Raw genomic sequence first — 20,194 nt, 5'->3', positions numbered from 1 at the left:
TAATCAATCTACTGGTTCGTTCAATGTTCAACCAGCTCGACGAACGTATTAGGTGAACCTCCTAGTTTGGCCTGGTGAGCAGTTCTGACAGTCTGCGTTTTCTGTCATTGTAATATGATTAGACGCTGCCTTTCCTTTCCTTCGTCCCCTTTCTGTTCTAATTCAACGCCTCGTCTCACTCCTTGTTACAACTCACTTATAGGCTCTCACCACAGCGAGCCAAAGCTTCTACACCAAGTATAATTTAGTTCGTTCCTTACCCTACACCCAGCCAGTCTAACACCGCACGCCAGCAACGCATTTTAAGTTTCTATTCGCTGTACAAGAGAGTGAGTAAACATGCAGCAATGCATGTGCATCGGGTGCCACGTGCTGTTCGCAATCCTTTTCGAAACTAGTCACCATGAGGGTAATCTTACTTAATTTCGAGCATCCGAAAGTGACAAACTCACCGGTGGGACAACGAGGTCAGCCAAGCCACACCGTTTTCGGGCACCAAACGGCGGCGGAACAGGTTTTTTTTTTTGGTGAAGCAGGATCAGTGACCGCCGGTCAGCTCGTGTTGGTTATTGCATTGAGGCTTCGGTACCGTCTGGAGAGGTGTATCAGCATTTGTTCCCCATTTGTATTTACCTCGTAAACCTATCAACCTCACTATCAAGCCGCGTGTCAGGACCGGAGCTGGCAAACCAGATGCAACATTGATCCGCATCTGGCCGCGTACGCACACATAGGCGTATGTGTAGGGCATACGCATTTATCAATTCACGTCAAGTATGTGAAGTTTGCTTTACCGCTTTCTCTAGTGTTTGTCGACCTTTTTATCTGAATCCATCCTGAAGTGGCACTTCACTATAGTGCATGTTGCTACAGCCCAGTGTAAACCAACTTTGTTGGTTTGTTTTAAGCACGCAATCGAGGGCAGCAGCAGCTCACTATCTGGAGCTGGGTTTAAAAATGTTATTAAATCGTAATACAATGTAACCGGTGCTTTATTGAGCCGATTAATATTCGCCATAAAACACGTGCTTGGGTGAGTTGTTTTCGTCGTGTTGTTCAGCCTTGCACGCGTATTGGTGATACAAACGTTTCTCGGCCCTTTAATACGCAGCACGCCCTTAAGGGGAAATGTTTTGAAAATAAAGCGACGTCGGAAACGTGTGCGTGTGTGGAAGTGCCGGCAAATCCCGCGACTGCCGTGATGGACCTTGGCACTCGCGAGTGAGTGCTCATCTCCAGCGCGGTGGGGCGAAAGGGTTCACGTTCGCGCGTTTTCATGTCGTCGTGAAACCGTCGACCGGTCTAACGGAACCAGTTTTTGGAGAGCGAACCAAAACAAATGTCACGGATGCTGCGAAAGAGTTTCGCTTCAGCGGTGTAAGCTGTTCCTGTTTAGCGCTGACACAGCCCCGTTGTCAACAGTATATTTTAAAGTTTCAAATTGAAACCGTTACATTTGCACAACGGTCTTAGCAATCTATTATAAATGTGGTGTGCAAATAAACTACTACGACTTAACGTTTCAAAAAAGGATTCAACATTCCGAAAGCTAGAAGGACCGGTAAACATGGTAAACAACCCTCTTTTCGATTCCGTAGCACATGGACCTACAGAGCAAGGCGTCGGTGCCGCCGGTGGTAAAAGGTGGTGCACCGGAGAAGGATGGTGGCGAGTACAGGACGACGACGGCGTCGCTGGTGCTCGAGGATGGCACGATCCTGCACGGGCATCCATTCGGTGCGACGGGCGACGTCGATGGCGAGGTCGTCTTCCAGACGGGCATGGTCGGGTACCCGGAGTCGATGACCGACCCGTCCTACCACGGGCAGATACTGGTGCTGACGTACCCGCTGATCGGCAACTATGGCATCCCGGACGCGGACCTGGACGAGTGCGGACTGATGCGGCACTTCGAGTCGAACAACCGCATCTGGACGGCGGGGCTGGTGGTGGGCGAGATCTGCGAGGAGCCGTCGCACTGGCGCAGCAAGCTCACGCTGTCCCAGTGGATGGCCAAGCATGGTGTGCCGGGCATCAGCGGCATCGATACGCGTGCTCTCACGAAGAAGATCCGCGAGCATGGCACCGTCTTGGGTAACGTGAATTTAGATACTCTGACGTCCGCTAGAAGAGTAGCCTTTAGTACTACCTAACTCTACAACTTTGCACCGTAGGAAAGATTGTTCAGTCGCGCGTGGAAACGATCGCGGGGTTTAGCTTCAAGAACCAGAACCTACGCAACCTGGTGAAGGAGGTATCACTGGCGCAACCGACGACGTACAACGAGTCGGGCTCGCCCCGCATTTGTGCGATCGACTGCGGGTTGAAGCTGAACCAGGTGCGATGCTTCGTGCAGCGTGGGGCCCGAGTGGACGTGATGCCGTGGAACGCACGCCCCAACCCGGCCGACTTCGATGGTCTGTTTCTGTCGAACGGTCCGGGAGATCCGGAGATGTGCCGCGACGTGGTGGATAATCTCCGGTGGGTGTTGCAGAACACGATGAAGCCCATCTTTGGCATCTGCCTCGGGCATCAGATTCTGGCGACGGCGGCCGGATGCCGGACGTTCAAGATGCGCTACGGAAACCGGGGCCACAACCTGCCGTGCATGCACCGGGGCACGCGACGTTGCTATATGACGTCGCAGAACCACGGCTTTGCGGTCGACTCGGCCGAGATGCCGACGGGCTGGGAGGAGCTGTTCACCAACCTGAACGATGGCACCAACGAGGGGTTGGTGCACGAGAGCAAGCCGTACTTTAGTGTGCAGTTCCACCCGGAGCATACGGCCGGGCCGGCTGACCTGGAGGTGCTGTTCGATGTGTTCCTGGAGCTGGTACGCGAGTGCAAGGCTGGCGGGATGGTCCCCAGTGTACGCGAGAGACTCAACGAGCGGCTCCGCTTCACGCCACCCGTTCCCGTCGACCTGGAGCGCCCAAAGAAGGTGCTGATCCTGGGCTCCGGCGGGTTGTCGATTGGGCAGGCGGGCGAGTTCGACTACTCGGGCTCGCAGGCCATCAAGGCACTGAAGGAGGAGCGCATTCAGACGGTGCTGATCAACCCGAACATCGCGACGGTGCAGACCTCGAAGGGGCTGGCAGATAAGGTGTACTTCCTACCGTTGACGGTCGAGTACGTCGAGCAGGTCATCAAGGCGGAACGTCCCGGTGGCGTGCTGCTGACGTTCGGTGGCCAAACGGCCCTCAACTGCGGCGTGGAGCTCGAGCGGGCCGGAGTGTTTGCCCGCTACGGCATCCGCATTCTCGGTACACCCATTCGATCGATCATTGAGACCGAGGACCGGAAGCTGTTCGCCGAGCGTGTGGCCGAGATTGGCGAGCGGGTGGCCCCGTCGGCCGCCGTCTACTCGCTCGGCGAAGCGCTGGAGGCGGCCGAACGCATTGGCTATCCGGTGATGGCACGTGCTGCCTTCTCGCTCGGTGGACTGGGCTCCGGGTTCGCCAGCAACGCCGACGAGCTGCGCACCCTGGCGAGCCACGCACTGGCCCACTCCAGCCAGCTGATCATCGACAAGTCGCTGAAGGGCTGGAAGGAGGTCGAGTACGAGGTGGTGCGCGACGCCTACGACAACTGCATCACGGTGTGCAACATGGAGAACGTCGATCCACTCGGCATCCACACGGGCGAGAGCATCGTGGTGGCGCCGTCGCAGACGCTCTCGAACCGCGAGTACAACATGCTGCGCACGACCGCCATCCGCGTGATCCGCCATTTTGGTGTGGTGGGCGAGTGCAACATCCAGTACGCGCTATGTCCGGAGTCGGAGGAGTACTACATCATCGAGGTGAACGCGCGGCTGTCGCGCAGCTCGGCGCTGGCCAGCAAGGCGACCGGCTATCCGCTCGCGTACGTGGCCGCGAAGCTGGCCCTCGCCGTCCCCCTGCCCGACATCCGCAACTCGGTGACCGGCGTGACGACGGCCTGCTTCGAGCCGAGCCTCGACTACTGCGTGGTGAAGATGCCACGCTGGGATCTGGCGAAGTTTGCGCGCGTCAGCAAGAACATCGGCAGCTCGATGAAGAGCGTCGGCGAGGTGATGGCGATCGGGCGCACGTTCGAGGAAGCGTTCCAGAAGGCGCTCCGCATGGTCGACAGTGTGAACGGGTTCGACCCGTATCTGAAGGCGGTGAACGAGCAGGAGTTGCGAGAACCCACCGACAAGCGTATGTTTGTGCTGGCCGCGGCCTTGCGGGCCGGGTACACCGTCGAGCAGCTGTACGAGCTGACCAAGATCGACCGATGGTTCCTGCGCAAGCTGCGTGGCATCATCGACTTTACGGTGCGCCTCGAGGCGGTTGGTGATGGGGTGCAGGGCCTACGGGTGGGATTGCTGCGGGAGGCCAAGCGGCTCGGGTTCTCCGACCGCATGATAGCGCAGTGCGTCAAGAGCACGGAGCTGGCGGTGCGCACGGTGCGCAAGGAGCTGGGAGTGCTGCCGTTCGTCAAGCAGATCGACACGGTGGCGGGCGAGTGGCCGGCGGCCACCAACTATCTCTACCTCACGTACAGCGCGTCCGAGAACGACGTCGACTTCCCGGGCCAGTACACGATGGTGATCGGGTCGGGCGTGTACCGCATCGGCAGCTCGGTCGAGTTTGACTGGTGTGCGGTCGGGTGCCTGCGGGAGTTGCGCAACCTCGGGCGCAAGACGATCATGGTCAACTACAACCCGGAGACGGTCAGTACCGACTACGACATGTGCGACCGGCTGTACTTCGAGGAGATCTCGTTCGAGGTGGTGATGGACATCTACGACACCGAGCAGCCGGAGGGTGTCATCCTCTCGATGGGCGGCCAGCTGCCGAACAACATCGCGATGGACCTGCACCGGCAGCAGGCCCGCATCCTCGGCACCTCGCCCGAGTCCGTCGACAGCGCGGAGAACCGGTTCAAGTTCTCCCGCCTGCTCGACCGCAAGGGCATTCTGCAGCCGCGCTGGAAGGAGCTGACGAACCTGCAGTCGGCGATCGCGTTCTGCGAGGAGGTGGGCTACCCGTGCCTGGTGCGACCCTCCTACGTGCTGTCCGGCGCGGCGATGAACGTGGCCTACTCGAACCAGGACCTCGAGACGTACCTGCAGCACGCGTCCGACGTCAGCAAGGAGCACCCGGTGGTGATCTCCAAGTTCCTGGTCGAGGCGAAGGAGATCGATGTAGACGCGGTGGCCGCCGACGGCGAGATCCTCTGCCTGGCCGTGTCCGAGCACGTGGAGAACGCGGGTGTCCACTCGGGTGACGCGACGCTGGTCACGCCCCCGCAGGACATCAATCGCGAAACGCTGGAGCGCATCAAGGAGATTGCGCGCGACATCGCCGCGCTGCTCGACGTGACCGGCCCGTTCAACATGCAGCTGATCGCCAAGAACAACGAGCTGAAGGTGATCGAATGCAACGTGCGCGTCTCGCGCTCGTTCCCCTTCGTCTCGAAAACGCTCGACCATGACTTTGTGGCACTGGCGACGCGGGTCATCGTCGGGCTGGCGGTGGAACCGGTTGACGTGATGCGTGGATGTGGCAGGGTCGGCGTCAAGGTGCCCCAGTTCAGCTTCGCCCGGTTGGCCGGGGCCGATGTGCAGCTGGGCGTGGAGATGGCATCGACCGGCGAGGTCGCCTGCTTCGGCGACAATCGCTACGAGGCGTACCTCAAGGCGATGATGTCGACCGGCTTCCAGATCCCGAAGAAATCCATCCTGCTCAGTATCGGCAGCTACAAAGTAAGACCGCTACCGCTTCCTAGCTAGCGTGATACACTAACTACCTACCACCCACAGCACAAAATGGAGCTGCTGCCCGCTATACGCATCCTGGACAAGATGGGTTACAAACTGTACGCATCGATGGGTACGGGTGATTTTTACACCGAGCATGGCGTTGCGGTAAGTACCTTCCGGAAGATGTCCCATACTCTTCAGGCCGTTTGTGTTTGAGAGCTCCGGAGCATCGTAAGGAAGTCTCCGGATGTAGAAACGTAACCGCCTTAATCTACTTGTTGTACATATGTTGTTTATTGAGGCTCGTGTTTTGCTGCCGAAGCCATGGGCGAATGAAGCTTCACCAACTCCCCCCTTGCGCCCCTCCTCTCCTCACCCCCGGTCTTGGTGACGTATTGTATCTCCTTTGCTCCTCACGCTCCCAGAATTATCACAGAAAGGTGTCCTAACTTCAGCGAGTCCTACCTATAGCTGCGTCCGAAACCCGCCCCACCTAGGAAGCTCTTATACTTTAATGCTCATCCACACAGACATGCACACGCACGCACATACACACACGCACACAGACTCTTATACCTTGTGCCCTAACGCTAACGGTAGTTCCCGACCTTCGGTGCAATGGTCACGTTGCCCAGCAGCTGGGAGATGTCCTCGATCTCGTCGGACGACCACCGGGTGCCCGGTGTTGGCCCGTTGTTGGATCTCCGACCAGGCCGACCCGGCTGTGGCTGGCTGGGGGTGTGGATCTGAACGCTGACCTGCTGCTGAGGCGGGCGGCGCGATGCCCGGCGCTGGTTGTGATCCTGATCCTCCCAGCCGTCGTCGTCGTCGCCGTCGTCGTCGTCATCCTCTTCGTCGACGTCGTCGTCTTCGTCGTCTGGCGGGAAGAAGCGCTGCTGTTTCTGCTGCGCTCGCCTCGCGCTCGACGGCGACGGCCGAACGTTGCTGTAGGTCGTGCGCTTGGCGGAACTGGAGCGCCTCGTCACTTCCGGCGTCCGGCGAGCGAACTTCGCCGCGGCACGCTGCTCGGAGGTGCTGGTGCGCTTCGGGAGGGCCGGCCGATCGGCTGCCTTTGCGCTGGCCTTCGCGAGCTCCTGCCGCAGGCCGTAGATCTTGTTCAGGAAGTGGCGCGCCTCGTCGAGACCCTCGTCGTCGGCGAGCAGGTTGCAGAGCCGCTCCGCCTGGCGCAGGTAGATGAGCGCCTGGTTGATCGCCCGGAACCCACCCGACACGCGCCCCATCTCGATGAAGTGATCGATGAACAGCCCGTAGATCAGCTGCCGGCGCAGGTTTTCCATGTGCTTGAGCGGCTGAAACTGCAAGTTGAAGACAAACTACTCGAATCAATGACCCCTTTGGTTGGGACGCCTGCGACGGTCTGCAACGGACGCGTTCGGCGCGACTTACCGTGACGTCGATCGAGTCGACCGACGGGCGGCGCTCCGGCTGCACGGCGCGCTCCTTCTTGAGCTGCTCCGCCACCAGGAAGCGCACGATACGCGTCCGCTTCCGGCGCGACTCGATCTCCTGCTGGTTGTAGTACGCCATCGAGCCGACCGCAATCTCGCGCTCGTTCGCCTCGTTCTCATCCGAGTCCTCCGCCGCGAGGTTCTCGTCCTCGTCGCGCAGCATCGGGTTGACGATCTTGAGCGGATTGTCGATCACCAGGTAGGAGTAGAGGCGCTTGATGCGGACGCGCGGATAGAACGCCAGCTTCGCGCTCGGCAGCTTCAGGTTGCGCAGTGCGATCAGCAGATGCATCACCGGGTTCTCGGTGATGCGAAAGATGCGCTTGTGCAGCTCGACCAGCACCCGCTCGGGCACGTTCTCGAAGAGGTTGCGCGCCGGCAGGAAGTAGTCGGGCAGCTTGTGCGTCTTGATGCGGTCGAGCAGCGCGTTGAGAAAGCGCAGCAGCGCCTCGCCGAGGTAGTCCTCCGGCCAGGCGGCGTAGTTCGTCTCGCACTGCCAGAAGAGGTGCGCCCGCAGGTGCTCCATGCCGAACATGCTCATGCCGGCGGCCAGGTGCGGCTCGACGAACGTCTTCAGCAGCAGCGTGGTGAGCAGGTAGATCTTGATCTGCGTCCCGGTGAGGCAGCTCTCGAGGAAGCGCTCCGCCTCGGGGAACACGATCTTCCACTCCAGCTGCCGGTAGCGATTCTGGCCCTGCTTCGGTGCGTACCCGATCGGTATGACGTGGCAGCCGAACGACTTCACCTTCTGGATCATGGGTGGCGTCGGCCACTGGAACTTCTCGCGCGTCAGCGGATTTATCTTGACGTCACGCTTCCGGTGCACCCACTCGATCGCTTCGCGCGGCCACGGACACAGGATGGCCGGGATGATCTCCCAGTGGCCGCTGTACACGACCGCGCCCTTCCACGTCGCCCGCTGCAGATCCTCGACCGGGATGTCCAGCTCCGCGGCGAGCGTATCCTGGAACAGGTTGACGAAGTAGGCCAGAAACCCCTTCGAATTGAGATACTGCCTCCGCTCGGTTGTGTACTCCGGATTGCTGTGCGGGTGGTGGTGGTGGTGGTGGTGGTGATGGTGGTTGAGTTGATGCCTACTACCTCCGCCACCACCGCCACCACCACCACCGGCGGTTCCATTCGTTTTCGATAGGTAGAGGGTTGTCAGTTTGTCCATCGTCTCCGAGCCCTCGTCGTCGCTGTAGTAACCCTCGTTCACCTCTATCGGGCAGTTGATGGTGGTGATGCAGTAGTCCGGCAGCACGGTAGTGCTGACGGGGGCCTCGTCCCCTCCCGCCGACCGCATCACGCTCAGCGGCTGGTGCGTGTTGATGGCGGTAATGTAGGCGTAGTCGTACTCGCTGCTCGGTGGCGACGTCGAGCTGGTGGACGTGGACGGTACGCCACTGCCCGGGCCACCGGCCTGCTTCTTCCCGTACATGCCGTTCAGCATCTTTGGATACTTCACCATAATGCTATCCCGGTACTTCAGCTTGGCGAATCGGTTATCCCCCTCGTCATCATCGTCCTCCTCGTCGTCGTCGTCGTCGTCGTCGTCGTCGTCATCTTCCTCCTCGAGAGTATCACTTTCGCTAAGGCTGCTGTTCACCTTTGCCAACTGCTTGCCCTGCGCCTTGCGCCCCAGCCCGCTCGGGCCCGGTTCCGCCCCACCGTACGGCACCATCCGCTGCGTTTGCCCTTGCACCTGCGACATCCGGTCGATCGTGAGCGGGTTGTTGGGCTTGATAAACTCGACGCTCTTCAGCTTGATGTACCCGTGATGGCAGGTGCCGCGTCGCCGCCGCATCAGCGCCCCACCGCCGTCCACCCGCTGCAGCTTGTCCTCGATGGCGTCCTCGATCTCCAGCTTGTAGATGGGCGCGTCGGTCAGGATGCTGTAGACGGAGCTGTCGCCCGGGTTCGTGATCTCAATGTTGTCGTGCACCACGTAGCAGGTTTGCGTGTGCAGTGGCAACAGTAGGCTCTTGTTTGGTCCGTGTCTGCCGAGCGAGAGGGGGGGGAAGGAAACAAAAAACAAAAAACAGAGCATTTCAAACTCATTTCTGAACATTCGAACCGCTGTCAAGCGCGGAAGGTCTCGCTGGCACTCACTTGGCGTAGAACTTGACGCGCTTATCCACCGCCTCCAGCAGGCGATCGGGCAGGATGACGGTTTTGCAGTGACGTGACGTTTTCCCATTGCGCCGGTTCTCCTCGTTGCGGTTCCGCTCGACCGCCTCCCACATTTCCCTGCGGCAAGAAAGCAGAAGCACGGTAAATGGTTATGACTCACCGAACCCCCTTTGCAGAGAGTGCAACCATGCGGTGCCCGTGTCATGTTCAATGTCCTGTCCGAGACGGTATTTCATTGATAAATGCCGTAGTAGAGCATGGCGGTGACGTAGCGTGGGTTACATTGTCATGTTGTATTACGGTGGATAGAGCAAGCCGATAGGACGATCGGGGGTCCACACCTGATAAGAACGCCGCTGCGGCGGCTAGCTCCAACCAGAGTGGGCCAATCATTCTCGTCTGCCGCCAGAATTCCATGCCACCACGGGTTACACTAACTCTTCCCGCTCGGGGAACGCACCCCAAGAGGTTGCGGTGCGTGCTTGGCGGAAGTAGACTAGAAAACGTCATACCTCGCGCACATGCCTGGCCAGATAACCAGAAAAACACATTTGGCGGCGCCACCAGGTGCCGCTTGTGCAACGCAACGCTGGTATGGTTTTGCGTCGCACCGCATGAGACCGTTATCGGCTCACGTTTTCGGTTTTCATTTATGACTTTCAGCCCCAGCCTGAAGTATCCATCTAAGTATCTTGAAGTATCCACGAGCACACCAGAATTAGAACTTTGTACGATCTAATACTTCAGATTTAACTAGAAATACTTCAAATACTTCAGATTTAACTAATGTCTTAGAGCCACCAAAGCAGGTCATAGTCGTTTCAAGGTACAAGAGTTGGGACGCGTGCCACCAGAAAAGGGCCAAATAACAGCCGATTGGACTATCGTCATGTGAAATCGCTGTTTTCGCGGTGTAATCGGGATGTTGTACGGTACTACGCGCAAACATTCGCCACCGAGCAGACGATTTCCGAACCCGTTGTCTAAGCGTCCGAGGAACCGCCGGAATTGTAAAACAACCGGAACTGTCAGTAATGAGATACGGGGGCCGCATGATTTATGTCGTGCCGCTTCGTTCGGCTTGTCGCTTGGCTCGCGACCCCAATCAGGCTTTGCATTGATTGAACATCGATAGTGCGCGATCCGGATCGCGATCAGCAAACATGACAGATCGACAGCCGGCACATCCGATCGGGTTCGGCCTGTTGATTCATGACCTGGACAACGAGCGGCACTTTTGGAGCGCCGCCGAAATCGGTTGTTGATTCCCACCGACGGGCAGGTTCTTATCGCACACGGGTCGAAAGAAAGTCAAGGAAAGATAATATCCGTGACCGTGGTGGAGACCCGGGGACTCCCGATCGGTCGATGATGACACTGTAATGGCCGCTATCAACGCCGTGGGATTAGGCGAGATAATTCGTGCTCGCAACAGTGCTTGCGCACTCCGGTGCAGCCCATCGTGTTCAAGTACCATGCAAAGGTTCTTCAGTGCATTAGTTGATTAAATAGCAGAGGTTAACGATAGCATCACCATTATGCCTTCAAGGTAGTTCGATGGAATTGCGTTGGCAACCTGGAGAAACACACTCATCAGGCCATGATGTCAGAGCGGTGCTGCCGTTTCTACCGTGCTTGTTATTCTAGAAAGCGGTTGCTTATCAGCACCACCAGCAGGAGCAGCAGCGGCGGCAATCGGTCAGTTGAAATCTGATTACTCACAGCTTTTTTGGCAATTATGGTCACCTCTTGGCCCTCAGAGCACCAGACAGACAAAAACGCGCACACTTTCTCTGCCTCAGCGCTGGACGTCGGCATCCTGGTGAGCTGCCGAAATGCACAGACTGTTTCTTTTCTTGGCTACGGCGGGTACCCTCGCTTCGAATGCCGAATTCTGGACCGTAGGAATGCACCGGGACGGGCCGGGTAATAGTGGAGCGATAAGCGCTATTGAAACGAGATGAAGCAAGAGATACTTGCACACGCACACCAAGTGCGGGCGGTGATGACCACGACGGCAGAAAAGACGTCGACGCAAAAACGTCGAGGGAGACTGGAATTCGGTGGCCCATGCCACCAGATGTTGGCAGGTGCTTGGCGTAAGGTTGAACGATGCAGTGCGCCATGTTGGTTGGTGACGATATTTGTTTGACAAAAATCTCTTCTACTATTAGCCGATGCGCACAGCCGCCGGAACTGATTGAGGAAAGAGTGTGTGTGTGTGTGTGTGTGTGTGCGTGTGTGTATGGATGTTGATGGTCCTGGTCACTATAGAGGATGCTCCTACTCCGGAGCGGCCTATGCAAAACACCAGAACATTACCTTTCGAAGTTGCCGTAGAACTGCACGCCGAGCAGCAGCTGGTTGAGCACGAAGATGTCACTGTTGAATGCCAGCTGGTGCTGCATCCGGCGCTTCGCCTCCGAATCGTAATCGTTCTCCTCGAGCTTGGCCTTGGACTTGCGCACGATCGGTGGCGGCACGGTATCGCGCAGGTCGTCCAGCTTCGACTTGCGCTTCGACTTCTTGCCGCTCTTCCGCTTCTTGCGCTGCTTCTTCGCATCCTTTTCGGCCTGCTGGCGTGCCTTGCGGGTGCGCCGCTCCTGCTCCTTGCGCTCCTGGAGCGCCGCTTTGGCGCTCTGTTCGCGCCGTCGCTTGCGGGCGGCCTCCGCCTCCCACGGGTTGTTCCCAGCCGATTGTTCTTTCGATTGTGACCGACCCATGGTCGCACGTCGGCTCTATCTGCTTATATGCGTCACCAGACGGCACGTTGCCGTTACCGAGGCTTTGTAGGAGGTGTCGACCGGTGGCAAACTGATCCGATGTTGGCCAGCGAGGTGGCCTAGGCGCATCACATGACCCTGGCCGAGGTAGCAGACATTGAACGACGGCGTTAAACAATCCGGGAGCTGGGATGCAATACCAAGAGAGTCCACAACGAATACAAGAAATACACCTCAGCTTCACGCCAACCACACACAACGCGATGCCTTCCTGGAGCGCCTGGTTCTGCGCCTCTGCGATACGTCCGTGTCTGGAATCACCCCGGTTCGGCAGCTCGCAACAGCACGCGCGCACGATTCTGGCACAACAGACGTAGACCGACGACGGTACGCTCAGACGTCCAAGGTGAAACTAAACCGTCGGCCGACCCTCGGTACTGAATACGTGGTTGAACAGCCTCGCAACCCAACGGCTCGGTACGTCAGTGTTGTCGTTCTTCCACTCCGGCCGAAGGGTTGACGCGGCGGCGGCAGCACCAGCAACCCGCCGCTTGTTATCAGCGAGGTACCGCTGCGCGCTGGGCAAAGCTGTGTTCGTGCGCATGTTTGTGAGCCTCTTCCCCCACCCTCTCAGGTTGGCGAGAGAAATTGTTTGTCACCTTATCGACTTGCGCTCAGGAAAAGTAGTGGGAAGGGAAGAGAGGGAAGGGGCTAAGATACCGCATACCGAGCCCTCCTCCGAGGGTGCACATCCAAGTATTTTGTTTAGTATCATTTTCAGCTCCACGTACGTGGGTGAAGTTACGATCAAGATGTCGTGGTAGCCCACCTGGACCTGGCGATCGGATGAGAGATCGTACAGTATCAGCTGGGGAATCGGTGGGTCTTCTCCCACTGGGATCCTGAGCGTGCCCAATCTCAGGCAAAGCTCAGGGTGTCTAAGGATCTAACGTGCCTGCGTCAGGCATCTTATAGGTTCGCATGAATTGCTTCTGCCGCAACGCACGATCGCACTCGATACGCGCTTCCTTCTTACCCCTTCTGGCATCACACACCAAAGCCACTCACATATCCACTCACTCCCAAATGGCGTGAAGATGATGGAAAGATGTTTTGCTTCCACGGCTCCCCACGCCCCATGCCGGTTGTGCGCTGAGTGCGCAGAGTGGAACCCCTGTGCGACTTTTAATTACAGTGATTGGATTGTGCGGTCCTTCTGGTGTGGGCGGGGAACCCGAAACCGGTCAACAATTGTCCGATAGAAGTAGAAGAAGCACAGCGCCCGGCCTGATTGCACTGCCCGATAACCGAGAGTGGCAATGGCAATGGTGGCAGGACCGTGGACCCTCCCTCGGCCAGCCAAGTTCTACTAGTTCCGCATGCGGCACTTAAGGAAATTGATTCATGGGATTTAGAGCTGGCTGGGAGGTGTCCCCAGCTGTCACGAGGGGGGGGGGTCTGTGGAGGACGGAGAGTTGGGGTTGTTTGTTTTGTCTTCCCGCGCTGCTGAAGTGCTTTACAGCCGGAACCGTAACCGTCGCTGGCACGTGGACACACCAGGGCGGTTTGATCGTGCCGCTCTTCGCTTCCGAACCCGTAGGTCCGGACATACGGGTTAATCCCAGAGTAATGGCACCTGCCGTAAAGCGAACGTTTCAACGTAGAGCACTGCATTGAAACATAGTAGATGTGACGCCTAATTGCTCAAGTGCACGCCGTGGGTGTAACGAAATGGATTCGCGACCGAAGCGCGATCACAACCCAAAAACAAATCTTAGAGACATTTTCCAGCAGTCTACAGCTGAACCGCATACTCCTTTTCTCGATCAAAATGAGTTCTACAGGTCGGGATTTTTCCAACAATATTTTTTTTTTAAAACTGATTCAACGAAGGTGTATAAAAGCGGTTTATTGCCCTGTTATATATTACGTTAAACTATTAATTGTTTACGCTTTCTCTGACAAGGTATTCAGGATACCTTCGATTTGGATCCCATCTCATTGTGGCATCGCCAGCACTCTGAAAGATGATGAGTTGGCCAAACACCCCTTATTCAAATTGGTTTTTGAGAGGATACATCCCCCTCACGAGTTCCTCCATATCCCATAACAGCTCTCCCTATATCGATGGCAGAGTTTGTGGGAAGTGGATGATCTCGGTAGGTTCTTATATTCGATATCATCACAGATTTCCCAGGGATCCTGGTTTATAGGCTTTTCTGTGGCTCACTTTGTGACTCCCATATTGCGATAGAGGGGTACGGAGTCACTCTCTGATCTTCTCCTCTTCATCATTCTCTTCCCATATCCTATCCTTATCTATTATATGTCGGTCCTTGCTCGTTACCTTGTGTCATTCATCTTCTCCTCAAGCAAGAATTCTCAAGAACCATTGATACGGCCTGGCTGTTCAAGCTTAATAAATAGTAAGTAAATAAGAACCTTCAAATTAAATTGCGTTATCCGCACTTTACTGTGATGTTAAACCAGGTCGTTGATATCCGCCTCATTGAAGCCTCGTGAATTCCGAACCTCAAAGAAATATTGTTTAATTTCACTTAGACACCACTGCAAACACCAGTTTTATAATACACAGCAACCACAAACATTAACACAACCAATTGAACACTAGAATACATTTGAAATCTTACACTAAAGATGTTGGTAGTCATTTAGATCGCTAATAGGCAACTGTTTAGTATATTTGTTAGCTACCTTTTGGGGGTTTTTAATTTTTTGATGCCGCTCTTCATCATTCCGCTAACTCGTTGTGAAGCAAAACAAATCGAATTGAACTAAGTTTGAGTGTCTTTTAACTTTTAATTTTGCAAAATTTAAAATGTAAATAAAATTTTTGCTCGTTTTTGCTTAGCACCGAGCTAGCGGAATGATGGAAAAAAAACCTAAAACCCCCAAAAGATAGCCAACAAATAAATTCAAAAGTAGTATTTGACAGATTATAAAAATCTACCAAAATAGACAAGTTATAGCGTCTTAAAAAGAGCGCTCAAAACCAACAGAAAAATAGTATTTTAGGTTTTGTTAACTTGGTTCTCGGAACTGGTCGTTCCGGAAAACCTGGAAGTTTTGTTTGTATCTTCAGCAAAATCTTTTTTGATTCGAAATAATATTCTGAAAATTTTATTGTGGTCAAAATGGCCGCTCGTGCCAATGTTGTTCGCCCTTTCTTCGTTCTCGTTCTTTATCTCTTTACGTGACGCATCGCGCAAGGGATAGATTGTATAATTCCAAATAGTTCGTAAACATGGTTGTTTCAATGATGAATGAGAGCGTATGATGAGGGCTTTGCTTGTTCTTCGTTCCGCAGGTGGAAAGCGTGCAGTGGACGTTCGACTCGCTGGCGACCACCGACGACAATGGCGGACCGCCGGGGAATGAGCTGCGCCATCTGGCGGAGTACCTGTCGAACAAGCAGTTCGATCTGGTGATCAACCTGCCGATGAGTGGGGGCGGTGCCCGCCGGGTGTCCTGCTTCATGACGCACGGCTACCGGACGCGTCGGCTGGCCGTCGACTACTCGATCCCGCTGGTGACGGACGTGAAGTGCGCCAAGCTGCTGGTGGAGGCGATGCGCCGCATCGGCGGGGCGCCCCCGATGAAGACGCACACCGACTGCATCTCGTCGCGGCGCATGGTGAAGCTGCCCGGGTTCATCGACGTGCACGTACACCTGCGCGAGCCGGGAGCCACGCACAAGGAGACGTTTGCGACGGGCACGGCGGCGGCGCTGGCGGGCGGCATCACGATGGTGCTGGCGATGCCCAACACCCAGCCGGCCATCGTCGACCGGGCCGCGCTCCAGCACGCCCAGGAGCTGGCCGCCAAGGGGGCGCGCTGCGACTACGCGCTATATGTCGGGGCGTCGTCCGCTAACTACGGCAGCGTGCACGAGCTGGCGTCGCAGGCGGCCGCCCTCAAGATGTACCTGAACGAGACGTTCACGACGCTGCGGCTGAACGGGATGCTGGTGTGGCGCGCGCACCTCGCCAACTGGCCGAAGAGGGCGCCACTGTGCGTGCACGCCGAGCGCGAAACAATGGCCGCCGTCCTGCTGCTGGCGTCGCTCGCTGACCGCCCCGTGCATGTGTGCCACGTCGCCCGCAAGGAGGAGATCCTGGTGATCAAGGCGGCTAAGGAACGCGGCCTCAAGGTGACGTGCGAGGTGTGCCCACACCACCTGTTCCTCTCGACGGCCGACTGCGAGCGGCTGGGGCCGGGCTGGGCCGAGGTGCGTCCCGTCCTGTGCAGTCCCGAGGATCAGCAGGCGCTCTGGGACAACCTGGACGTGGTGGACGTGTTCGCGACGGACCACGCGCCGCACACGCGCGACGAGAAGCAGGCAGGTGACAAGGCCCCGCCCGGTTTCCCCGGGCTCGAGACCATCCTGCCGCTGCTGCTGAACGCCGTCAGCGAGGGCCGCCTCACACTGGACGAGCTGGTGGCCAAGTTCCACCGCAACCCGCGCCGCATCTTCAACCTGCCCGAGCAGCCCAACACCTACGTCGAGGTGGACTTCGACGAGGAGTGGACCATCCCAGACCGGCCACTCCACTCCAAGGCGCACTGGACGCCGTTCGCCGGCATGCGCGTCAAGGGCTGCGTGCACCGGGTGGTGTTGCGCGGTGAGACGGCCTACGTCGACGGGCTGGTGCTGGTAGCGCCCGGCTACGGCCAGAACGTGCGCGACTGGCCCGCGCGCCGCTCCACCCTCACCGCCGGCAACTCCATCGAGCAGATCAACGCGTCGCTCGAGGCGCTCGACACCTCCCTTGGCAGCCCCTTGGGGCCGGTCGCCTCCCTTCGCCCTCCGCACGATCCGGCCTGGTTCGAGCCGGCCGACGGTCACACCAACGACGTCTTCTTCCGCCTCCTGGCACAAGATCCTCCACCCGCGGCCGGCAAGCAACCGGCCCCGGCAACACTCGGCGTCCATTTCGCCGAGCAGACGGTACGGCCCGTATCCCCCGCACCGCGCACCCGGTGCGACTCCGCCAGCGCCAGCTACGTGGCGCCGGCCCCGCGCGACCGGAACCTCGCCGGCCGTCACGTCCTCACCGTCGGCATGTTCACCAAGGAGCACCTGAACGAGATCTTCCACCTCGCGCAGACGATGAAGGCGCGCGTCGCCAAGGACCGCCCGCTCGACGATCTGCTGCGCGGCAAGGTGATGGCGTCCATCTTCTACGAGGTGAGCACGCGCACCAGCTGCAGCTTCGCCGCCGCCATGCAGCGGCTCGGCGGGCGCGTCGTGCACATCGACGAGACGTCCTCGTCCGCGCGCAAGGGCGAAACGCTCGAGGACAGCATCCAGGTGATGGCTGGCTACGCCGACGTCGTCGTCCTGCGTCACCCAACCCCTGGAGCCGTTGAGGTATGTCTATGTTTGCGTTTAACCTCTACCACAGCAGGATCAATCCATTCCGGGACCCTAAGCGATGGGATGTTTCGGGACTCTCCAGACATATCCATTATCCCCAATATATCGACACCAAAGAACAATGCTGGACTTATTCATTTGATAAGAGCATGTAACCTCCTCTACATGTTTGCAGTATTACCATATAGCATTTTATATCTATCAATAGCAAAACGTTCTATCAATAAAAGTGTCCCAAACGCAACAGGCTGCCGGCAGAAGACACACATACGCTTGCTTTAAACACTGTTTTATCTAACAGAGTTAAAAAATGTAGCGTATTTTCACCTCTCTGTTGCCCGAAATGAAAGATGCTTCTGTGCTCTGCCGTGCGTCCGTTTTATCGCACCTGGCGTGCGTCGCGGCCCTTGACCTTTGGCCCAGTTTCGCCGATCAGCTGTGAGCACAGTGCACTCGCACTAAGCACCTCTCTAGCGCGCGACTCCACCGACTGTATGGCGGCGATCCTTCAGCGCCCTCTTTCTGTCATTTTTGGTACCGTTTTGATCGGACCGTTGCAAATGCGCAACAAAAAGTAATCACTTATTTTTGTTAATTCAGATACACATCTTGTAACGAATGCTAATTGATCTATATTGGACATACCAGGAGAAGAAGTTTGAAGCCGCTTTGATTTGTTTTATAATTTCCGATCGTATTTCGATTTAGATTCAATTACTAATTAGTTTTTTTTTATAAATTCATCATCAATATTTACATTTCCTTACCCACTATTTGCTTGTTGTTTAATATGTTATTTTGAAAACTCATCATATTCACCAAATCAATCTACACAAGTTGAAAAATGATCCCTAACTATCAGAATCTAGCTGGTCATTACGTCCTTCAAATCATAAATCGAGCCAATTTAATAATGTTCTATTCAAAACTACTTTTTGCAAATACTTTTCTCCGATAATTTAGTCCTGTATGTTTTTGTTGAAGCACTCTCAAATGTATTCTATTGTTAGTTGAGTATCGTTTTTGTTAGTAAGTGCAAATAACTGCTATTTTTCTTTTGATCTTTCATGGTCGCATAATAGACTTCAAATAGCTCTCCAATTACTAAATCATATGATGAATTTTTTGTCAGTGATAAGAAACAAAATTTGCATGGATAACAATACACACTGTAACACGAGAATGGCATTCATTTCCAACATCATTTTGCAGTTTTGGTGATACACACTTGGTTACTCTCCGAAGGCAAAGGGCAGTTGAGATTCCAATACTCTATGCAGACTATCTCCACTGGCTTGCTTACTCTGCTCGTTGTTTCTGTGATATGGGCCATAAAGCTCAACTTGTCATCAAGGATATCCCCGGGGTACCGAACAACATTGTCAGAACTAAGTTTGTAGGGAAAGGATGGAGGATGGTGGGAAGAGGAAATGGTTACCCATTTGTCCAAGCACTGGATAAGAAAATTACTGTTAAGTCCACTGAGAGAAACGACCAAGAGCACATTGCCGGGACATACAAGAATTAAAGTCCACGGATATCGTAGGATAGCACAGACGTCACGCAGGATAAATGGAGAAAAACAATTACGCTCCCTTAGGATACAGCTGACGAGCACTCAAGATTCGTTGGACAACTCACCTAACAAACTTAACACGACAGCGACGGTTCGATGTGGTCTGATATGCCGCTAATCGCTCCATCTCTCCACCTTTGTTGATAGCGCGCCGCCCAGCACTGCCGGAAGCCGCTGATCAATGCGGGCGATGGTGTCGGCGAGCATCCGACCCAGGCCCTGCTGGACATCTTCACCATCCGCGAGGAGATCGGCACGGTGAACGGGCTGACGATCACGATGGTCGGCGACCTGAAGCACGGCCGCACCGTGCACTCGCTCGCCCGCCTGCTCACGCTCTACAACGTCAACCTGCGGTACGTCTGCCCGGCCGGGCTCGAGATGCCCGACCGCGTCAAGGAGTTCGTCGACCGGAAGCGCATCTCCCAGCGCCAGTTCGACAGCCTCGAGGAGGCGATCGCCGAAACGGACGTCCTCTACATGACGCGCATCCAGCGGGAACGCTTCGCCAGCGAGCAGGACTACGAGAAGGTACGCACGCACACCTCACTGGAGGAGTTTCCGGACACCTGACTCCCGTTCTCTTCCTTTGCAGTGCTGCGGGCAGCTGGTGCTAACGCCTCACCTGATGACAGTCGCCAAGAGGCGCATGATCGTGATGCATCCTCTGCCGCGCGTCTTCGAGATCAGCCCGGAGATCGACAACGATCCGCGTGCGGCCTACTTCCGGCAGGCCGAGTACGGCATGTACGTGCGCATGGCCCTGCTGGCGATGGTACTCGGACGGTGCTGATTTTCTTACCTTCCACAGTTCCTCCTACTAAAACTCTCCTACGGTGGTGGTGGTAGTTTACATTTATTTTCCTTTTTTTTTATTCTTAAGTGTCTTTATTAACGAAGTTTCATTCGAAGTATAGCAGGTCCGCGACCCTTTCATTCCATAAATACATTTGCGAAGCCCACGGTACAAACGATTCCTGCCCGCTTGACACGCGTGCCCTACCTTCCAGCTCGCATGAAATCATGATCGAATCCCTACCTTTCTAGTACTCTGCCTTTGCCATCAAAGTGCACGATCCCTAGCCTAGTGTGAGCTTACACATATATACACGGTAAGAGTGAGTGAAAATAAAAACAAAACATTGAAAACAGCTCGTCGCCAGA

The 20,194-nt window shown here is 56.0% G+C and overlaps 1 protein-coding gene across 1 annotated transcript; it reads left to right on the top strand.

The window, feature by feature from the left end:
* Positions 1-266: 266 nt before the first annotated feature.
* LOC131269606 (CAD protein) lies at positions 267-20,056 on the top strand. Its single transcript, XM_058272064.1, has 7 exons — positions 267-329; positions 1,599-2,094; positions 2,175-5,734; positions 5,792-5,896; positions 15,385-17,448; positions 19,178-19,561; positions 19,626-20,056. Exons 2-7 carry the CDS (start codon positions 1,602-1,604, stop codon positions 19,821-19,823), a joined length of 6,804 nt encoding a protein of 2,267 aa, XP_058128047.1. The 5' UTR covers positions 267-329; positions 1,599-1,601; the 3' UTR covers positions 19,824-20,056.
* Positions 20,057-20,194: the final 138 nt, after the last annotated feature.

The sequence above is a fragment of the Anopheles coustani genome, chromosome X (assembly GCF_943734705.1).
Source record: "Anopheles coustani chromosome X, idAnoCousDA_361_x.2, whole genome shotgun sequence".
Classification (NCBI taxonomy): Eukaryota; Metazoa; Arthropoda; class Insecta; order Diptera; family Culicidae; genus Anopheles; species Anopheles coustani.
Note: the sequence above shows the minus strand (reverse complement) of the source record. Positions and strands in the feature narration are given on the sequence as shown.

Bases quoted from the DNA above. Each gene is read 5' to 3' on its own strand.
- LOC131269606 (XM_058272064.1), top strand. From the start codon at position 1,602: ATGGACCTACAGAGCAAGGCGTCGGTGCCGCCGGTGGTAAAAGGTGGT. The intron at 2,095-2,174 runs GTAACGTGAATT...TTTGCACCGTAG, and splicing joins CGAGCATGGCACCGTCTTGG to GAAAGATTGTTCAGTCGCGC. The intron at 5,897-15,384 runs GTAAGTACCTTC...TTCGTTCCGCAG, and splicing joins ACACCGAGCATGGCGTTGCG to GTGGAAAGCGTGCAGTGGAC.